General features: G+C 40.4%; 1 protein-coding gene across 2 annotated transcripts in view; it reads right to left on the bottom strand.

Moving 5' to 3' along the window:
* LOC148039488 (c-Myc-binding protein) overlaps window positions 1-7,909 on the bottom strand; it is a 130,670-nt gene extending 122,761 nt beyond the window's left edge. The window contains exon 1 of one of the 2 annotated variants that reach the window (XM_087691133.1): window positions 7,734-7,909. Coding sequence is in view for 1 of the 2 variants with exons in the window: in XM_087691141.1 (XP_087547267.1) it covers window positions 7,734-7,736 (3 nt within the window). In the remaining variant the exon portion in view is untranslated. The remainder of the gene's footprint in view (window positions 1-7,733) is intronic. The other variant, XM_087691141.1, reaches the window with a different exon arrangement.
* Between the last annotated feature and the right edge of the window lie 11,532 nt (window positions 7,910-19,441).

The raw sequence follows: 19,441 nt of genomic DNA, 5'->3' as shown, positions 1-19,441 counted from the left end.
TACCCTTTGGCAAATGCCCTCGCCTCTTTGGGGTGACCACTTGGACTCCCTTGATAAGATAACCATCACCTCTATAGTCTTGGTAGGCCACCAGGTAGCCATTGGATAGCCACCGTGCGCCCTTTGTCCAATGCCCTAGCTGCTTTCGGGTGAACGGCTTACCATGAGCACATCCATCAATGGAGAGCCCACAATCCCACAACCAATGTTGAGTTAATGCAAGGGTTGCTTCTTGAGTTTCACTCTTAGTTACAACATCTTCCACTCGTATCTGAGCTTTGGAATCATCTCATTGACTACTATGTAGCACTAGATCACATTCAACATATCAATCTCAACTTTGAGCTTTAGGAGTTTTCCATTAATGAATGGGATGATCTGAAAGTCAAGTTGGCCAAATATAGATGGCTACTCACTAAGTTTGCCACTACTCGCTCCTCGAAGTCACATGACGATCAGGTTACATTCTTTTTGAACAACCTTCCTGAAAAGTATCTCCACTTCATCCAACACATCATCTCATTGCCTCAATTGTCAACCTTCTATGAGTTCAAATGTTAGTTCTTGTGTTATGCGAGGCTACACGATCAAGTCTATAAGTTCTTCCCATATTCTTATTTAGAGAAGGGTCTAGTTACCTCATCCTCGCAAGGGAAAACTGAAGGTGGCAAGAACTCTCAAGATGCGAAGGCAACTCAAAACAAGGATGTCACCCCTTCCTCAAATGAAACCAAAGAAACTAAACCCATCTAGCAAAAACTCCCTAAAAAGAACAAGTTTTGCACACACTTCCAAAGATCAAGACATGTGGATGAGGTATGCTGTACCGAGGCTCAAGGTCTTCCTCTTAAGGAACCTCAGGAAACCGCTGCAATTGTCTCCCCTCCTACTGGACAGTCCACTAAGGCTACGCCCCCTGCTACTACCCCATTGTCAGAAGTGGATGCAGCAATGGAAGCATAAACATGTGCTGAAATAAATTGTTGAACACAACACAAAGAGAAAGGAAAGAAGGAACACTGAATAACACAATACAAATGAGAACTCAGATGTATGCTCTCCATATATCCAACATGAGACAGTCACATACAACAGTGAGTAACTGGCTATGTGGGCAGCGGCACTTGCTCCTCTCTCCAATAGAAGGTCCACACATGTGATGGTGACTAAATGACTAAGGAGGAGGAGCCTGCATAAATAGGACAAAAATATGTCCTCAATATGATCAGGTCGGCCAACATTTAATGCTCATCGACCAGCAATAAATGCTAAATATGACCAAAATGAAGACCATAAAAAATACCTAAAATAATCTAAATAATGCCCAACCCTAAAGCACGCACAAACTCACACATGAGCTAGCATATCTACTAACACCCATCTGCTCCTTCTAGCACAATTGGTGCCAAACACATGGCACCTGGACAGCCTCAACAACTCATATCTTTCACCACCCCTAAAGGATTAACTAATTGGTCTACTAGTTCATCTCCCATTTCACTCTTTGCAAGGTCTCCTCCTACACCCCACCCTAGGCACACTTCCCCACCTCATCATGCATTTCATTGGCGGTGACCTATTGATAGCTATATGTGTTTGTGGCCACACCCTTAAGCTAGCACTTCTCTAAGTCTCTTCGGACACCCTAGGTTAGTCTAGCATTCCTCTAGGTCTTTAGTCTTCCACTGCACTCACTCACACAACACAAACACAGATTCATTCCATTGTTATTTCATTTAGCTTTACTTTTCTATTTTATTTTGCTTTGGAGCATCTCACTACTAACCTTTGTTTTGCTCATTTTGATCACACTTGCAAGGTTTTGTATTTCAATGTAGGACTAACATACAGGTTTGCATCAGCCCTTCCTAGGCTAGAGACATCGGATATGCACTGTTCCTTTCATGGTTTCATCTTTCTAGGAGATTTCCTCTTCTACCACCATGGACGCTTCCCCTCCCAGAGCAAATCGTACAACATCTCTCTTTATGCTATCATGGAGATGACTTCTACCTTGCTCTTCTAGTCACAGTGCTTCATCCTCATCTTTATCTAAAATCATGGTTCTCAGCACTACACAAAGACCAGCTTTTCTAACAATCCCTTTCTTGTTCCAATTTTGGGACTAAGAGGGGACGTTCAGCTAGAAATTCATTCCATACTAATTAACTCTTTAAAACAGCCCCAAAACATGTAAATTACCAAAAATTTAATTAAACGGGAAGCAATTCTAGAGAGTTTCGGTGTCCACATGCAAAACCCTAATTTGGGAGATCCTCTTGTAGTAAATTACCAGAAATTTAATTAAACGGAAAGCAATTCTAGAGAGTTTCGGTGTCCACATGCAAAACCCTAATTTGGGAGATCCTCTTGTATCTATAAATAGATAGGCTGCCCACCAATAGGTTTCAGCCACATCAACCCTCTTCCACTAGCTATCCAGCCTCCAGCAATTGTTGCTACATGGTCTACAGCTATTGCCCACCCTCCCACTATTGTTGGTGATCAACTACCATAATCTTCAAACAATTACATTGTTGCATTTACCAGTTCTAGCCCCAAAGATTACTATGTTCTGGTCTTCAGCTTGTTGCCCTTCCATTTCCAGTATCGGCCTGATTTGCATTTACATCTATAGCAAACCGTCTTTGTGTTTTCACCACTTTTCTTCATTAGTCTCTACTCCAACTAGTGGTTACTGCGCTTGGGATCCATCTCCAGTAGACAACACACATCAACACCTCCCTCAACCCGCTGCCATGAGAGGCACCGACAGTTGGACAACTCTAGCCTTCAGCATTCTGTACATTCTCTTATTCATTTACAGCATTGATTCATTCACTTCAAAGCTCTCTTTCTTCTTTGTTTGTGTTTGTGTTTATGCGTTTTGAGTTTTGCGCTTTGCATTTTATATTTGTTGCATTACTATCTGAGTTATTGTGCTTTAGTCTTATTCATGTTAGCAGAGTATTTGTCAGCTCATGTGTGAGTCTGAGCTTGATCTGGGCTGGGCATTTTTTATTAGGTATTTTAGGTATTTTTTCTGGTGTGGCATTTTATGCCAGTGGAGCATTTTATGCACCAGTCGGATAGCTTTAATGCTGTCCGACCAGCATTATTGCTCCCCACTTTTTCAGCCTATTTATACTCAGTGGCTCCTCCTCAGTCAGTATCATCATCTTCACCATCTGCAGACTCTGTGGAGAGAGGAGCCAGAGCCAGTGCCAGTGCCCACGCAGCCAGTGACTCACTGTTGTATGCGACTATCTCGTGTTCAAATATATGGATTCCATTTCTTGTGCATACATCTAAGTTCTCATCGTGTTCTTTCTTTCTCTTTTTGTCTTGTGTTTCAGCAGCTTATTTCAGCACATGTTTATGCTTCCACCGCTGCTCCACTTCTGACATGGTATCAGTTTTCAGGATTTGTGTTTCTGCTGTGTTTTCTTGCTGATTTCAGGACTGTTTTGTACCCCTGCTGATCAGACGACTGCTGTCGCAGGCGACCTGTTTTGGGGCTGTTTTCAGCCTGCGTTTTTTGCAGTTTTGCCATCGCCTGCTGCCTCCGCACCCTCTGCTGCCTATGCACCCTCTGCTGCCTGCGTTTTTCATCTGCAGCTGCTGGCGACAGTTTTCTACCTGTTTTTCTCCAGTTTACAGCCTGCTTTTTGCTGATTCAGCATCTCTCGTGGCTGGGTGACTGTTACTTCCGGCCGTTTTCTCTGTTTTTGGTAGTTTTTGACTGATTTTTTGACTTTCTGCAGCAGATTTTGTCTTCTATTGATCAGATTTTGGGTTCTATTGCATGTGAACTCTCATTTTCTGTAGTCTGTGCTTGTGTTTTGGCTGTGTTTCCTCTCTAAATTCCATCTCTTCTCTACTTCTCTTCTTATCCTCTCCATATGGCTCCTCCGTGCACTTCCACTGATGATAAGTTACATGGACCTGATTATCTCACATGGAGTGCTGTCATGAAAGCTTGGTTTGTGCAGAAGCGGCTATGGTACATCGTCTGTGGAGCTATTGCTCGACCTCTCCGTCCTTTTCCTCTTCCTGAAGACTTTGATGAGGACAACCATGAGGAAGCGGTGCTCACATGGGACTCGGACGATGCCCGTGCTTACTCGGCGTTGCTTCGGTGTATTTCTAAAGCGCTCTTACCGGCGGTTACCTCCTGTAGGACATCTCCTGAAGTATGGCAGAAGTTGCAGCAGATGTACGAGGCACCTTCCACCATGTGGGCCGTCACACTTTATGGCCAGCTCCAGCAGATGAAGTTTGAGCCGAAAGATACTATTCAGTCTTTTCTTCTTCGTGTTACGAAGGTACAGGACCAGCTTCGGCACATGCAATCTGCTCTTCCCGAGGTGCATCTTGTCGGGACGGTCCTCTACAAGCTCCCCCCGGAGTTTGATGGAGTGGCCAATGCTTTGCGGGCGCAGACATCATCGACTCCTGTCAGTTTTACACATATGACCTCGATGCTTCTTGAGCATGAGGCATCCTTGAGATTACAGGGGCGGCTTCCAGCACATTATGGAGGTGAGGCTTATGTAGCTTCAGAGAGGGGTGACGGGAAGAAGAAGTCGAAGGCCCAGTGTTACCACTGTGGCAAGAAGGGACATTTGCGGAAGGACTGCAAGAAGTTAGCGGCTTCCAGGAAGAAGGAGCAGAAGACGAAGCGGGATGCTGACTCTACCGATGAGTCCTCTCCTTCATCAGACTCCGACTCCGATCCTCCGACCAAGGTGAAGTCCAAGGCGCGGAAGGGATCCTCTTCTTCGGATCGCGGGAAGGGCTTGGTGGCCCCTTCCTCGGCTGCTTTCTAGTGGTGGTGATGAGATCATCCCTCACGACTCTCTTGTGCCAGAGAGGGAGTGTGAGCGGGTGTTCAGATGGGGCAGCCGCGCCTCATCTATATATTTTTATACAGGTGCACAGGTTCTAGAGAGGGACGTCCCTGACGCATCGACTTTCGTCTGGCGGAATCAAATCCTGGAGCTGGGATTGACATCCAGGTTCATGCTGAGCTGGTTATCTGACAGAGAGCGGGAGGCTTTTGTCTGGAGCTCACATGAGGGGACACTTTGGCGGTCTGGCCAAAGGCGGGGAATCCATGGTCACCTATGTTCAGGGGCATTTTTGACAGGATGGTCTTGTATGCTACTGCGCGACATTGGTGATGGACACAGAGACATGCTATGATCTTCTCTATTTTCAGGTGTTTGGTACGATCGACATTGACATCAGGTTCTCTCCGAGGCACCTTGGTGGTGGCTTGATCACCCACTGCTTGGGTATCCATGGTTCTACTTGGTGGTTCTCTGTTGTATAGTTTCTGATCCCTTTTCATTGTACTATTGTATTGTATCAGATCACTCATGATCTGAGAGAGGGTGTTAGCAGAGTATTTGTCAGCTCATGTGCGAGTCTGAGCTTGATCTGGGCTAGGCATTTTTTATTAGGTATTTTAGGTATTTTTTCTGGTGTGGCATTTTATGCCAGTGGAGCATTTTATGCACCAGTCGGCCAGCTTTAATGCTGTCCGACCAGCATTATTGCTCCCCACTTTTTCAGCCTATTTATACTCAGTGGCTCCTCCTCAGTCAGTATCATCATCTTCACCATCTGCAGACTCTGTGGAGAGAGGAGCCAGAGCCAGTGCCAGTGCCCACGCAGCCAGTGACTCACTGTTGTATGCGACTGTCTCGTGTTCAGATATATGGATTCCATTTCCTGTGCATACATCTGAGTTCTCATCGTGTTCTTTCTTTCTCTTTTTGTCTTGTGTTTCAGCAGTTTATTTCAGCACATGTTTATGCTTCCACCGCTGCTCCACTTCTGACAATTCATACATACATTCTATGTTTCCTCAGTTCAAACCCTAGCATATCTTCACAAGGGGGTGACTAAAGTATACCTCTTAAAATGTGAGCCTCTTTCCTATACATTTAAGTGATAAAACAAGCCCATGGTGTCAACAACTTGATTTGCTAAGGTGTTTGAAGCTCAACAGCAATATCACAATCTTGGTTGCAACTATTAAATGTTGGGTGTGAAAGATGCCACATGTATAGTATGCTTCTTAGTAATAATCTGCACTTGCCAATGTCCATTCAATGTAAATGATTCTAAAATGCCTGAGTAGGCTCACGCTATTACAATACAAGTTTGCTTCTTGCCAGCAATTTATTAAAAGCCAACCATCGATCAAGTGAGGTTTGACTAAGTTGGTATGTCCATTGTCAAGTAGCAAGCAACTAGTCAACCATCTCGTAGACTAAGAGATCATCCGCACCCTCAAAGGTAGATGGTTAAACAAATAGATTTCCGTGGTAAGGCTTTTCAATGATATGGGATTTTAGCACTTTCTTCTTAGCTTCATATTACAAACCTCTGACTACATTTTTCTCAAGCACATGTACAATATTTTCTTCCTTCAAAGTGGCCAACCTAGAAGATTTTTTCCCACACATTTTCTTTTATTGACATTCTCGATTGAGGGTCCCTCTCTAGGAGATTGTCTTTCACACATATTCTTTCATTAAAATTTTATATTGAGTTTCATTGTATTTTCTTTCCTTTGATTGATAGCCGAGGTGAATTTAGCATAGTTCTCTTTTCTTGGAATAAACAAAATTATAAAACATGTCTGGGCACCTAGTGATTTAGGTTTTGCATAGATACTAGTCACTTCATCTTGAATTGATAGACTCTTCAATATGAACGAAGGGTTTTTAATGGTTTATCTACTCCAAGTTTAATTGGACATTGGAGCGGGTGGATGCCATAACACATTGTCCATTTAGTTAAAACTTATGGGTTATATAAGAGTACATTCACTTGATCCGTGTGTCATGACCAATATTTTGCCAACAAAAATGAGAGTTGATCATGTCTTGAATAACTATATGGAAGTATCGAAGACAATTGGAGATACATCAAAGACTTGCCAAGTGTAAGACAAATTTTATGTAAGAGAGGAGTTGTTATACCCATTGCTGAAGCAAAACGTGAGTTGAGATCCTTGTATCCAATGTTACAACCCCCATAAGATTTTGTAAAACCAAGTGAAAATATATAGGATTCGTAATTTAACAAAGATCCCTTTTCATCTGTCAACTAGAAGTATACTTAGTCCATATAAGAAAGTTTCTAGACACTGGGTGGTTGTAGTAAAACTTTGGCCACTCTTGCATTTCCTGTTTGGACTCATAATACAACGCCGTATTCTAAATTTCAACAAACGTGGCATCTTCCAGCACCTGGAAAGGTAAGCACGATCCACCTCCATGCCACCAGACACAGTAAGCATGCAATGTACGCGCAAGCAAAAGCTCAGATTTGAGTTTGACCAGTTTCCGCAACGAAATAAGGACATCCTGGACAAACTCGACACACGCTTAGCCATTCTTGACCTCGGACTTTTCGGACTGGTCTATTCGAGCTGCAGATTAGGGAGACAACGATTATCCTTAATGCAGTCCGTCACCGGAAACTAGGCAAAAAACTGTAACTGTGCCGTCTCTGCGGTATCGATCACTGTCAGCGCCGCGAGCGGGACGTTATTACGTGATAACGGACATGCATACATTCACACTTCTGAGTCGATTGCAGATTACGGAAGCCATTATTTAGCAGAAAATTACATCGCAGCAAGACGAAGGACCAAGAGAAATGGTTCGCAATTCAGATAACAAGATTGCAAGGGAAAAGGAAAGCAGAAGACTCACCATTGTTGTGGAGAGGAAGGCGCCAAGAGAGAAGACAGTTCCTGGCACCTGCTGCTTCGGCAAACACGGAAAGCAGCCTCCTCCTCCTCCTCCTTATTAACGGTACCAAAAAGCTCTCGAAAGATTAAATTCACAACAAAGGGTGTCCTTTTGGGGCCTTTTTCACTCGCATTTGTGGACCCGCTGACACACATAATATCGGCATGTTTGCCTGAGAATGACGAAAGTTTTATTTAGTACGCACTCGGTGGAGCCAGTGTTCGGGAAAAGACTGGCTTTTCCATTTCAAAAGACGAACTACCTAGTCTCGTAATACATTCATAGCCTGCTGCCCCGCTACCTATTTAAATGTTTAATACAATTTCTTAGATATTGAACATAGGTTTTATCTGAAAAACAATTCATACTTTTATATCTTCATTTTGGGAAAACCTTCAAACAAATTCTTTCATAGTGTGGCCCTATTGGCCCTTCATTGTTGTTGATTAAGCTTTGTGCAGAAATTCATCTTTACGATAGCTATGCCTTGATAGCTTCATGTTTTTTTGGATAGTGCAGATCCTCCCCCTTGTTAGAAAACATGCACTTTGCGTACATACTTAGGTTAACTGTATAAAGATCTAGCAACTTCTGTTAAGATTCTTCATTTCTTAAGGTGCACTTGTAAATACACTTGTTATGCATTTACACACACACACACACACACACATGTATATTCTAGGAATACTTTTACCAAAGCTAATGGCAAACTTGACCTAACAACCATTTAGGTTTGATTTATTTTCTAAATCTATCTAATGGGAGGGGGGTACTATGGCCCAACACTTACTTACATACCTAAAATTATGAGTACTAAGTGGTTGAGGTTTTAATATATGTTCTCATAAGAATTCTCAAGAAGAACCGCTTGCATAAACAAATGTAGAGCTAAGGTGATGAACTTACAATTAAGATGTCGACCACCAAGCTACTTAATTACATAATACCCTCAATTTTCAATGTTTAATCCTCATTGCACAAAGAAATCTATCATGGATGCATTGCAAGTATAAACTTTCAAGGTGCCTATTATCTCTATCTTTTTTGTGAATGATACATATAGTGACAAAAACACATATGGTAAGCTCTCACCTTGTGTGTGTGTGTGTGTGTGTGTGTGTGTGTGTGTGTGTGTGTGTGTGTGTGTGTGTGTGTGTTGATCTCTATCTCATATATGTATGAGAGAAGGTCCCATCACAATGCTGTTCAATTTTAGTGGTACATTATGAACAAAAATTTGGAGAGTCAAGGTGCCAAGTTTGGCACATGCCTCCACTACATCCATTTCAACTGTTTTGTCAACACCACTAACCGTAGCAACTTCAAGCTCAATGACCCTCAAGAATGCAACACCATTAGCATATTGTAAGGTGGATGGGTGGCCCTAAGGCTTTGAGTAAGCAATCCTGGTGTTACTCAAGTATTATAACTCTAGAATGACATCTGCAAGTGTTTTGATAGCATGTGAACTCCTCCATGTTTTTGAGAGTCTTGTTTAGGAAGATATAGTTCAATCCAACCCCCATCTACTTGGCAATGGGCCTAGGCAATTGCGAATTTTCTCTCTCTTTCCCATTATGAGAGAGTGAATGCTATATCAGCTATGTTTACACCATTGACCCTTCATCTTGTGGGAATATAGCCATCATGCTATTGCACAAGCTATCCTTCAAGAGTACTCCTCCTTGAAATCATGGGACCTCATTATATGTCGAACTCTACTCTCTTAATCTTTTTGCTTTATTATCGATGAATGTGATGCTCATGGCCCACTCTTGGATGTAAATGTACTTACAGTACAAAACTTTGCATAAAGATTTTGCTTCTTAACAATGTCACACCATTGACAATCTTGCCTAAGTGTCAAAATAAAACATATAGACATAGTGGAATGTTAGTGTTGCTGGTTGTAGGAGAATTGAGGTGGCATGGGTTATTGATACCTCCGAAAGCACAATATCACTCATCTTGGGTTAGCTATAACACATCCCAATATAGCAATCAAACACACATTAATATCACTATAAAATGTCATATTTACTACTTTATATTCTAGTATAGAAAGGTGTGCTAATGGGGCAAAAATTGGAGGGCAATTGTTGATGGCAAATTGAGTGCAATGTTAGTGTTGCTGATTGTGGTAGAATTTAGGTGGCATGGATTACTTATGCTTCCAAAAGCACAATGCTACTCATCTTGAGTTAGCTATAGCACATGCCAATATAGCACTCAAACACAAGTTGATATTAGTACTAAAACACTATATTTAGAGTGTAATATTCTGGTACAAGATGACATGCTAACAAGATAGAAACGGGAGGACAATTGGTGGTGGAAAATCGAGTGCAGTGTCAATATTGTTGATTGTGGCAGAATTTAGGTTGCATGGATTATTGATGCCTTCAAAAGCATGACACTGCTCATCTTGGATTTGGTGCGTAGATCGGATGCTGTACGCTTGCGTAGTGAATGCCGGAAGGTCCCTAAGAACAATAGAACTCTACTGTTTGCACAAAATTCAATGTAAAAAGCATGAACGACATGAACAAGAGACCAATTGGGTGCAATCTCCCCCCATGCCTTGTGTGAGCGCTCCACAAAGCATGTATTTTATGTATTAATCCTCTTCAAGCTCAAATAATAGCCTAAATTACAAAATAGCAAGCTTTTAGCTTTTTAATTTGCTTTAGCACAAAATAGGAATAAAGCTAACGGACGGTGCCCAAAGAGTCTGGCATGCCCAATACAATGTCCAAGTATAAATAACATAATCGTGCGCCCATGCGCATACAAAATAATAATAAATATCCAACGCCTCAATAAATAGGCGTGACAAAATATAGGCGCCATTCCTAAGGTATGCGCCCATCAAAATATAAATGATAAATCGAATACTCGCTATCCTCCAATGCTTTCCTCCGCCACTGCTGCTATCTCTACACATCAACTGAAGCATTCACAATCGTTAGTAAAATAATACAATTAAACCGACAGAAGTGAATACCTAGCAATCTTCAGCTACATAAATAAATCAACTGGTTAGAAATAAATCCTAACCTTAATTTATTACGAGTGCGCACTCTAAACTCATAAACGTTTATTAATTTAATATGCATTTTGCGGAATCACCCGCTATGGAATCACCCATGTACACACTAAATTAATGAAACACCCGAAAAGGACAGGCGTCCCCATCAACTTCTCGCACAAAGAATCCACTTTGTGTATGAGCCCCGGTCATCAAAGTTTACGGAATCCACCGTGGCACGGAATCCACCGTGAAATATGCCTCCTGGCATCAGGATTAGCTATAGCACACGATAATATACACACATTAATATACTACTAACATGGCATCCATGTTGTGACCCCTTCTCAATCTTTCAAGGTGGCACCAAAACAACCCATCTTTTTATTAGAATAATTATACTAAACTAAAATAAGACTAATGGCGTGTATGATGTTTGAAACTACTTATTTTTTTCACCATGGCAATCTTACAATAATTTAAAACCAATCCATATTATTTCTCAAACACATTGCTCTCAAGATGGTGCTTTCCTTCGCAACCAGATGGATATGCCTTACACTTGAGAATATTTATTACAGGCTCATCATTTTGAGCATCAACACTATCATCGTGTCGAACTTAATAGCTACAATTTCTAAAAAAAATAGTGGGATTGAGAGCTAATAGCTAGCAATAGTTGAAAGAACATGTGATGGTGAAATGGTTTTTTATTACTTTTTTGTGACACACACGCACAAACATAGAGAGAGAGAGAGAGAGAGAGAGAGAGAGAGAGAGAGAGAGAGAGAGAGAGAGAGAGAGAGAGAGAGAGAGAGAGAGAGAGAGAGAGAGAGAGAGAGAGAGAGAGAGACATAGAATAGGAAAGTCTGCCATATGGAAGGAAAAGTATCAAGATGGACAAAATTGTGGGATAGCCAATCTTCATTTGAAGAACTGTGATGTTCAAGAGATTTTGCCTCCTTCCTCAACATCTATATTGCATAGGCTTGCATTCGTGTCATCATAGGGACTATCACCAATGACATAGAGTGAGATTGAGAGCTTTGAGAGTGAGATTGAGAGCTTTGAAGAAACATTAGCTAAAGGAATACTCTCTACTCTCCCACATAAACAACACAAGTAACCAAAAGTTTCATCTACCCATAGGTGCTCTTATCTTTCCCTACCACTATTGGCTTATCCAAAAGTGATGCATCATAGATTCTAGATGGAATGGCATTTTTTGAAGGCTCAGCCTAGTGGTAATGGTGTGGCTTGACTTGTGGACAAGTATCAATGAATCCATGAGCCAAGCACACTGTAATGAGTTAATATCGCATAGGTGTGCAACCTTTGATTTGAAATCTGATGCCTTTGATTAAGATTGCCTTCTTCATCAATTTGAACCAATCCTTATTCATCAATACTACTCTACAAGCATTGATAAATGACTCTTGCAAAGCCATATCCTCCACAATCCTTAATGAGAATGGTTGCGAATGCTAGATCTATTGCCCAATTATGTGTTTGTAGAGGCTTTTGTGAATGACAAGCTATAGCATCCATGATGGTACTTTGGTATTTTGTACAAGATGGGCAAGCTCTCTACAAATGAAATTTGTAGGCCTTTGGCTTGTTGGGGCTTAAAGGCCGCCTATGCCTAGCTGCCTATATTTACTTGTACTTATTGCCTACACACTTGAACACTACAAGTGGCGATCATTATCGCCGTCACTTTATTCTTTATTTCTTTCTATGGCAATAGAATAAGGGAAGGTCGGTCACACATTGTGACTGTTGGAGTCCCCACACATGATCTTATTGTCTTGCTTGAACCTCCATAGCTCTTGCTTCTCTCTTACTTCCACTTGTGCTTCCACTCTTACTCCACCTTTCAACTAGTATCAAAGCACGCATTCGAGGACCTTCATCCACATAACCTTTAGCCTAGGAAGAGAGCTTGGCATGAAGGTTTCATGACATCCACATACCAAGGTATGCATCAATCTCATTGAACTTCCCCTTCATCAAGGCTTGTTTCTAGCTTGTTTCAAGTATTGTCCAGGATTTGTTGACCATTGAGCTTAGCTCAAAGAAGAAGAGTAGTAGGCCAATCCAAGTAGCTCACCTGATGGTGTCTATTGTTGTTGCCCCTATTCTTGCCTATTTCACTCAACCAGCCTTGTCCTCTAGCACTAAGGCAACACATTAGCACTTTCCCCTAGGTTGTTGGACTTGATCTTGAGCATTATTTGTGCAAAAGAAGGTTAGCCACCATTGTTGATAATTCAGGACATGCATGTTATCACATCCTATGCACTACATATATTGGGTTGCTTAATGTTTATGTGATGTTATCTTGCTACCTGAATGTTGCACTAATTCTTGGAGGAGCTATTTGAGTTATTCAGAGGTTGCTTAGCTCAGTTATTGCAAGGTTTATTGCTATAACAAAGTTTGGACAACAAGCATTTACAGTGAAGGTTTATGTCTGCACATGCTTTGGAGATGCTATATATATCTCTTCATGCTTGGCATTGATTCTTATGCCCGTGTATGTTTATTTTGAGCTCTAGATCTTGGATGCATTTGGATACTGGCTATTTGCTTCAGGAATTTCCATTTATGGGCTTGAAGACATATTGTATGTGCATGCTCTCGAATGTATTACTTTATGCTATTGGGTACCAAGATGCTATGAGGCACATGTAGTGAGCTTTCCTTTACTTTTGGACATTTTGGTTTGCTTCTATGGGAGTAGCTTGATCTTTTATTTCTAGAGCTTGGACTCTTGAGTTAGTGGGAGACTCTTACTTGCTCATATACATATATTTAGTTGGTTATGGTGTACATTGCTCATGCAAACATTGATGACTATGGGTTGATTTGGCCTTGGTTGTACACTTGGTACTTCCTCATGTGAAATGGGTTTGTCAGGTTGGATTCATCATTGGTTATATACTTGAGCTTCACTATTCATATGTAGTTAGTTATTGATTGGTGTGTCTCTATTGCTTTTTTAAAGATCTTGCATGCACAGCTGGCTTATGCACATACTACTCCCTTGTTTGGGATTGCATCTATGTCTCTAAGATCTTTGGGTTTGTGACAGTACTTGGTACCTTGGTGGTTCATGCTCTATTTTGCACTGCTAGTTGCTTGTATATCTTAGTTGCTACCTAGATATTCCTGGCAATGGTAGCTTTGTCATTTGCTCTTTTGCCTACAATTGTACATTCATTTATTGCAATTTTGTGACTCGCCATGCTAAAATTTTAGTTTTGAGTAGTTGTTTGAGATTAGACATTTGTTACAGGCACTCTACAACATCTATTTTGTGAACAATTATATCTTGCATTATAGCCCATCTCTTGTGGTTGGTTTTGGGCTAATTTTGGGGCTATTTTACTATCATTACAGTAGCCTCTTTACTCTTTGCTTTGCAATTAATATGGCATCTGCTATTGGGGATAATGCCATCTTTAACATAGACAATTTAGATGGCACCAAAAATTATTGGAAGACTCTGATTTGGCAAGTATTGGTGCAAAAGAAGCAAATCCAATAATTGAAATGAAAAGGTATAAAGCCAAGGAGTTTGATACTACAGAGGGATGGGCTGACTTGGATGAGCTATGCAAGTCCACTATTAGCTTGTCATTGTCCAAGCGGATGTATTTCAATGTTATTGAGATAGAAGGTAGTGCTTATGATTTATAGTAAAGATATGTGATCTTTATGACAACCAAAGTCATGCATCTCAAATATTTTGGTTAAAGAATATTGTGGACCTTCACACGAAGGAGGGCATTCCTATATCCACTCATTTGAATGAGTTCACTTCATTACCACAATTAGCTTATTTCACATGGCATTAAGTTTGGGGATAACATAAAGTCTCTATTCTTGCTTATCACACTATCTGAGTCTTGGGATAGATTTTGTACTACTATGAGTATAATCCTCCCGAATATGGGTTTAAATGATTTGATGTAGAGGGAGCTTTGCTTATAGAAGAAGTGAATAGGAAGAATATTGATGCAACCTATACTTCTCATGCACTTACAATTAGAAGTAGACATGATGAAAAAGGGAATATTAACCTTGATAGAGATTGATAGTCCAACATAGACAAGTCTAAGTCTCATGGGAAATCATGTTGTAAGTCCTATGGTCCCAAGTCCTCTCTTACTTGTCATAAGTATGGATAGTAGGGTCACACAATGCCGTAATGCCATAAGATGCACAATGATAAGAGTGAGAAAGGAAAATGAAAAGTGCAAGATAATGCTAAGTCTTTTGATAAGATCGCACCTTTTTCCTAATTCTAGTGAGGAGATAAATGCCCTAGAATACAACTCAGATGATTACATGCTTGCTACTTCATCACTTGATGCTACTCAATTAATTGATGTTTAGTTTGCTTACTCTCAATAATGACTTCTTGATTCAGGGGCTTTCTTTAATGTTATCATGCATTGTCATGGGTTTTATACCTACCATACTATTATAGGTTCAGTCAAACTCACCATTGTTCCTAAGTCTAGTGAAGAGATAAATGGCTTGGAGTACAACTCAAATGATAGGTTCAGTCAAATTGGGTGATGATCACACCATTGTTCCTAAGTCTAGTGAAGAGATAAATGGCCTAGAGTACAACTCAAATGATTACGTGCTTGCTACTTCATCACTTGATGCTACTCAATTATTTGACGTTTAGTTTGCTTACTCTCAATAATAACTTCTTGATTCGGGGGACTTTCTTTCATGTTATCCCACATCGTCATGGGTTTTATACCTACCATATTGCTACAGGTTTAGTCAAACTAGGTGATGATCATGTATGCGACATTGTTGGCATAGGTGATGTGAGATTATTGTTTGAGGCAATGGTGCTCCATTTGTACTTCTTGATGTATGTCATGTCTTGGCTTTGACTAAAAGCCTTATCTTAGCTAATAATTGGATGATGATAATGCCTCTTTTGGTAATTCTGCATGGAAGATTACACATGGCAACCTCATTTTTGCCAAGATGCCAAGGTTGATAGCTTATATCCCTTACTTATATCTAGATTCATTGATCATGTTTTGGTCATGACCAATCTTCCACACATGTCTCTCAGGCTCACTCATTTTTTGCAGTCTTTACTATCTCTTGACTACTCATGTGATCATTATTTACATGGCATAGACAAACTCGTAACTCAAATAAAATGTTTAGTTCTACCTACATGGGTGAGTAATTGGCTCTTATGTATTTACATGTTTATGGTTCCATGCCTTTAGGTATACCTTATAAAATAGAAGTTGAACTTCTTACATACATTTTATTGCTTTCTTGCTCTGGTTGAGAAACATTCTAGCTATAGGCTGAAATGTCCCAAGCTAAAAATGGAGGTGAATATGTCTCTAAGGCATTTGAGTAGTTCTGTGATGAGAGAAATATTAAGTGTCAATTGAACAACTTGTATACCCCATCCCGAATGGTGTTACTTACAGAGTGCATGAATGAGACTAGTTAAGAAAGAGTTTGTAGTATGTTTAGTCAAGTAGGCTTACCACATTACTTTTGAGTTGAGGTAGTTACTACTGCAATTCATCTGATTAATAGATCCCTATTCACTACTCTTGGTATTAGAGTTGCAGAGGGGGTATGATTTGGTAAATCTTCCTCATATACACATTTGTAAATCTTTGAATGTGAGGCTTTCTTCCATATTCCTAGAGACAAATGCAATATGCTAGATTAATGTCCGTCAAATGCATCTTTCTTAGATATGGTAATGTAGGTGAGGTGGTCTATCGCCTTTGGGATTTGCAAACTCGAAAGGTTATATGTAGCCATGATGTTGTCTTCCATGAGGACAAAATGCATATCAAAACAGAGTAGATAGTTGAGGTATAGATGGTGATCTTTCAAGAGGAGCCTTTTGTTAATATAGCTAGCCCTAATTAGATAGTCTACAATACATACTGATGATGATGTAGTGGCCCAAGATCCAATTATTGTGCAAGATCATGATGTTAGACAGAGAGGACAAGCCATACAAGCGCCACAACCAGTTTTGAGATTCTCTACTAGAGCCTCACATCCTCCTGATTGTTTTGAGCCCTAATTGCATTATGTCATAGTGACAGATTCTGGTGAGCGCCTTACTTATGAGGAATCTATGTATAGAGGTGATAGCCACCCTTGGGAGAGAGCCATGCAGTCTAAGTTTGACTCATTGTAGAAAAAGTACATGTGATTTGGTTTCCTTTTTAAGTGATAAATATACATTGCCATGTGAGTAGATGTATAAGTTGAAGAGCACCCCTAATCAACCTAAGCTAGCACACAAAGCATGTTTGGTTGCCAAGGACTTTAAATAGAAAAAGGTAGTTGACTTTGATGAGATTTTCTTCCTTGTGGTCAAGATACCTACCCTTCCCTAGGTTTTGGCCTTGATTGCATAGATAGATATGGACTTATACTAGATGGACGTTAAGACAACTTGCTTACATGGGGACTTGCATGAGGATATCTATATATAGTAGCCTAAGGGATTCGAGGAAATGGGTAGGGAACATCTAGTATGCAAGTTGAGGGGAAGGGTCTTTATGGACTTAAGTAAGCACATAGAGAATGGTATCATAAGTTTGATACCTTTAAGCATTCATAGGGTTATTCTCATAGTGATATGGATTCATTCTTTACATGAAAAAGGTCCATGATGGTAGCCTTATCATTTTGGCACTATATGTTGATGCATATGTTAATTGTTGGGAGTGCTCATAATGAGTTGTATATTTTGAAGACTTAGCTTAAGAAGAGCTTTGAGATGAAGGATATGGGGCATGCCTCTAACATACTTGGCATGCTCATTACCCACAATCGCTCTAAAGGACTCCTTTACTTGTCACGAAAAGCGTACATGCAATGGGAGTTGTGGCTCATTATGTGGCAATACTTGGTCAATAATATTGGGAAAATGTCAAGGGTATCATGAGATACCTTAAGGGCACTGTAGATATGTGGATTTGTTATGGTGGCTAGGATATTTGAGTCATGGGCTATATGGACTCTAATTATGCAAGACATGTAGAAAGTAGAAAGTCCACCTCTGACTATGTCTTCATTTTGGCTAGATGTATTGTTTCTTGGATATCCAGGGTGTAGAAATGCATGGCTTTGTCTACTACTAAGGCTGAGCATATTGTAGCCATTCTCTAGCCACCACTAAGGCTTGCAAGAAGGCCCTACGGTAAGGCCATTTTCTTGTAGACCTTGATATAACTCATGACTCCTACATTGCATTTGGTTTCCATGAGTGTCATCCACTCAGTATGTAATACATTCTTTCTTGCAAAGACCAAGCATATTGAGGTCTATTACTACTTTATAAGAAAGGTGGTTGAGGCCAAGCATATAGAGCTTATCAAGATCTTGACTGATGAGAATCCTATAAATTAGCTCACTAAAAGTCTCCCAATGAACCTTATGCCTTCCTTATAGGAGGATTGTGGGTGTAGGATGATGATCCTATTATACTTATATGTACACATTGTACTTTGTCACTTTTTTCTAGTTTTCTCCATACTCATCACATTCACCTTTAAGTGGGAGATTATTGGGGGTTAAATGATGGACTTAGCTATATATATTTACTTGTACTTACTACTTGCACACATATACACTATAGGTGGCAACCATCCATCACTATCACTTTATTCTTTATTTCTTTCTATGTCAATAGAATAAGGAAAGGCAAGTCACACATTGTGACTGCTGGAGTTTCCACACATCATGTTGCTCTCTCTTGCTTGACCACAATCGCCTAGGTCTTGCATAAGAATTAGGGAGGCTATGTTAGTCTCTAACACGCTAGGTTTTTCAAGCAGGGTGGACACACTATAGTCTCATCACAAAATAATTCAAAAGCTATGAGTGGGCATTGCCACAGATAGGGCACAACTGACTCTTTTTGGGCAAGTTGACAGACAAGGTGTTGCACCAACTCAAACGCTACTATTGTTCATTCAATACTAGCCTTGCATTGATGTGATACTGCAACGGTATAGTCTTGTGAAGACACAGGAATATAGTCACAAATCTACAAAGAGAGAGAGAGAGAGAGAGAGAGAGAGAGAGAGAGAGAGAGAGAGAGAGAGAGAGAGAGAGAGAGAGAGAGAGAGAGAGAGAGAGAGAGAGAGAGAAGGAGAGAGAGAGAGAGGAAATTGCTAGTCACAATTGCTTTAGACTTGTAAGGTTGCATACTTGCATATTTGTGTTGCAGTAAACACACAAAGAGGAAGAGAGAGAGAGAGTTAGTCTTAAATGTAGATCAAGGATCTAATTTGGGAAAGATGTAGACATCGCATGGTATAGATGTGAATTTCCTTGATCAACATATTTAAGAAGGGAAAAAAAGAGAATCGATGGACTTAGATGTTGATCTTCCGTTGAGGATTCTCATGTGCTTGCAGAAGGAGATAAGATGGGTAAACATTGTAAGTTGATGTTTGGTCCTCCAATTTCTGGTGCTCTAGAGATGCTAAAACAAGCTACATGTACACGTCACTTGTAGACAAATGAGCCTTTTCAATACATAATTGCCCGTGAAAATAATATGATGAACAATTATGCATTTACAAATGTAGAAAAAGCAAGCTCTTTA

The sequence above is a fragment of the Lygodium microphyllum genome, chromosome 2, assembly GCF_053477565.2.
Source record: "Lygodium microphyllum isolate KBCC chromosome 2, Lygodium_microphyllum_v1.1.10, whole genome shotgun sequence".
Taxonomy (NCBI): Eukaryota; Viridiplantae; Streptophyta; class Polypodiopsida; order Schizaeales; family Lygodiaceae; genus Lygodium; species Lygodium microphyllum.
This window is presented reverse-complemented; position numbering and strand designations above follow the sequence as displayed.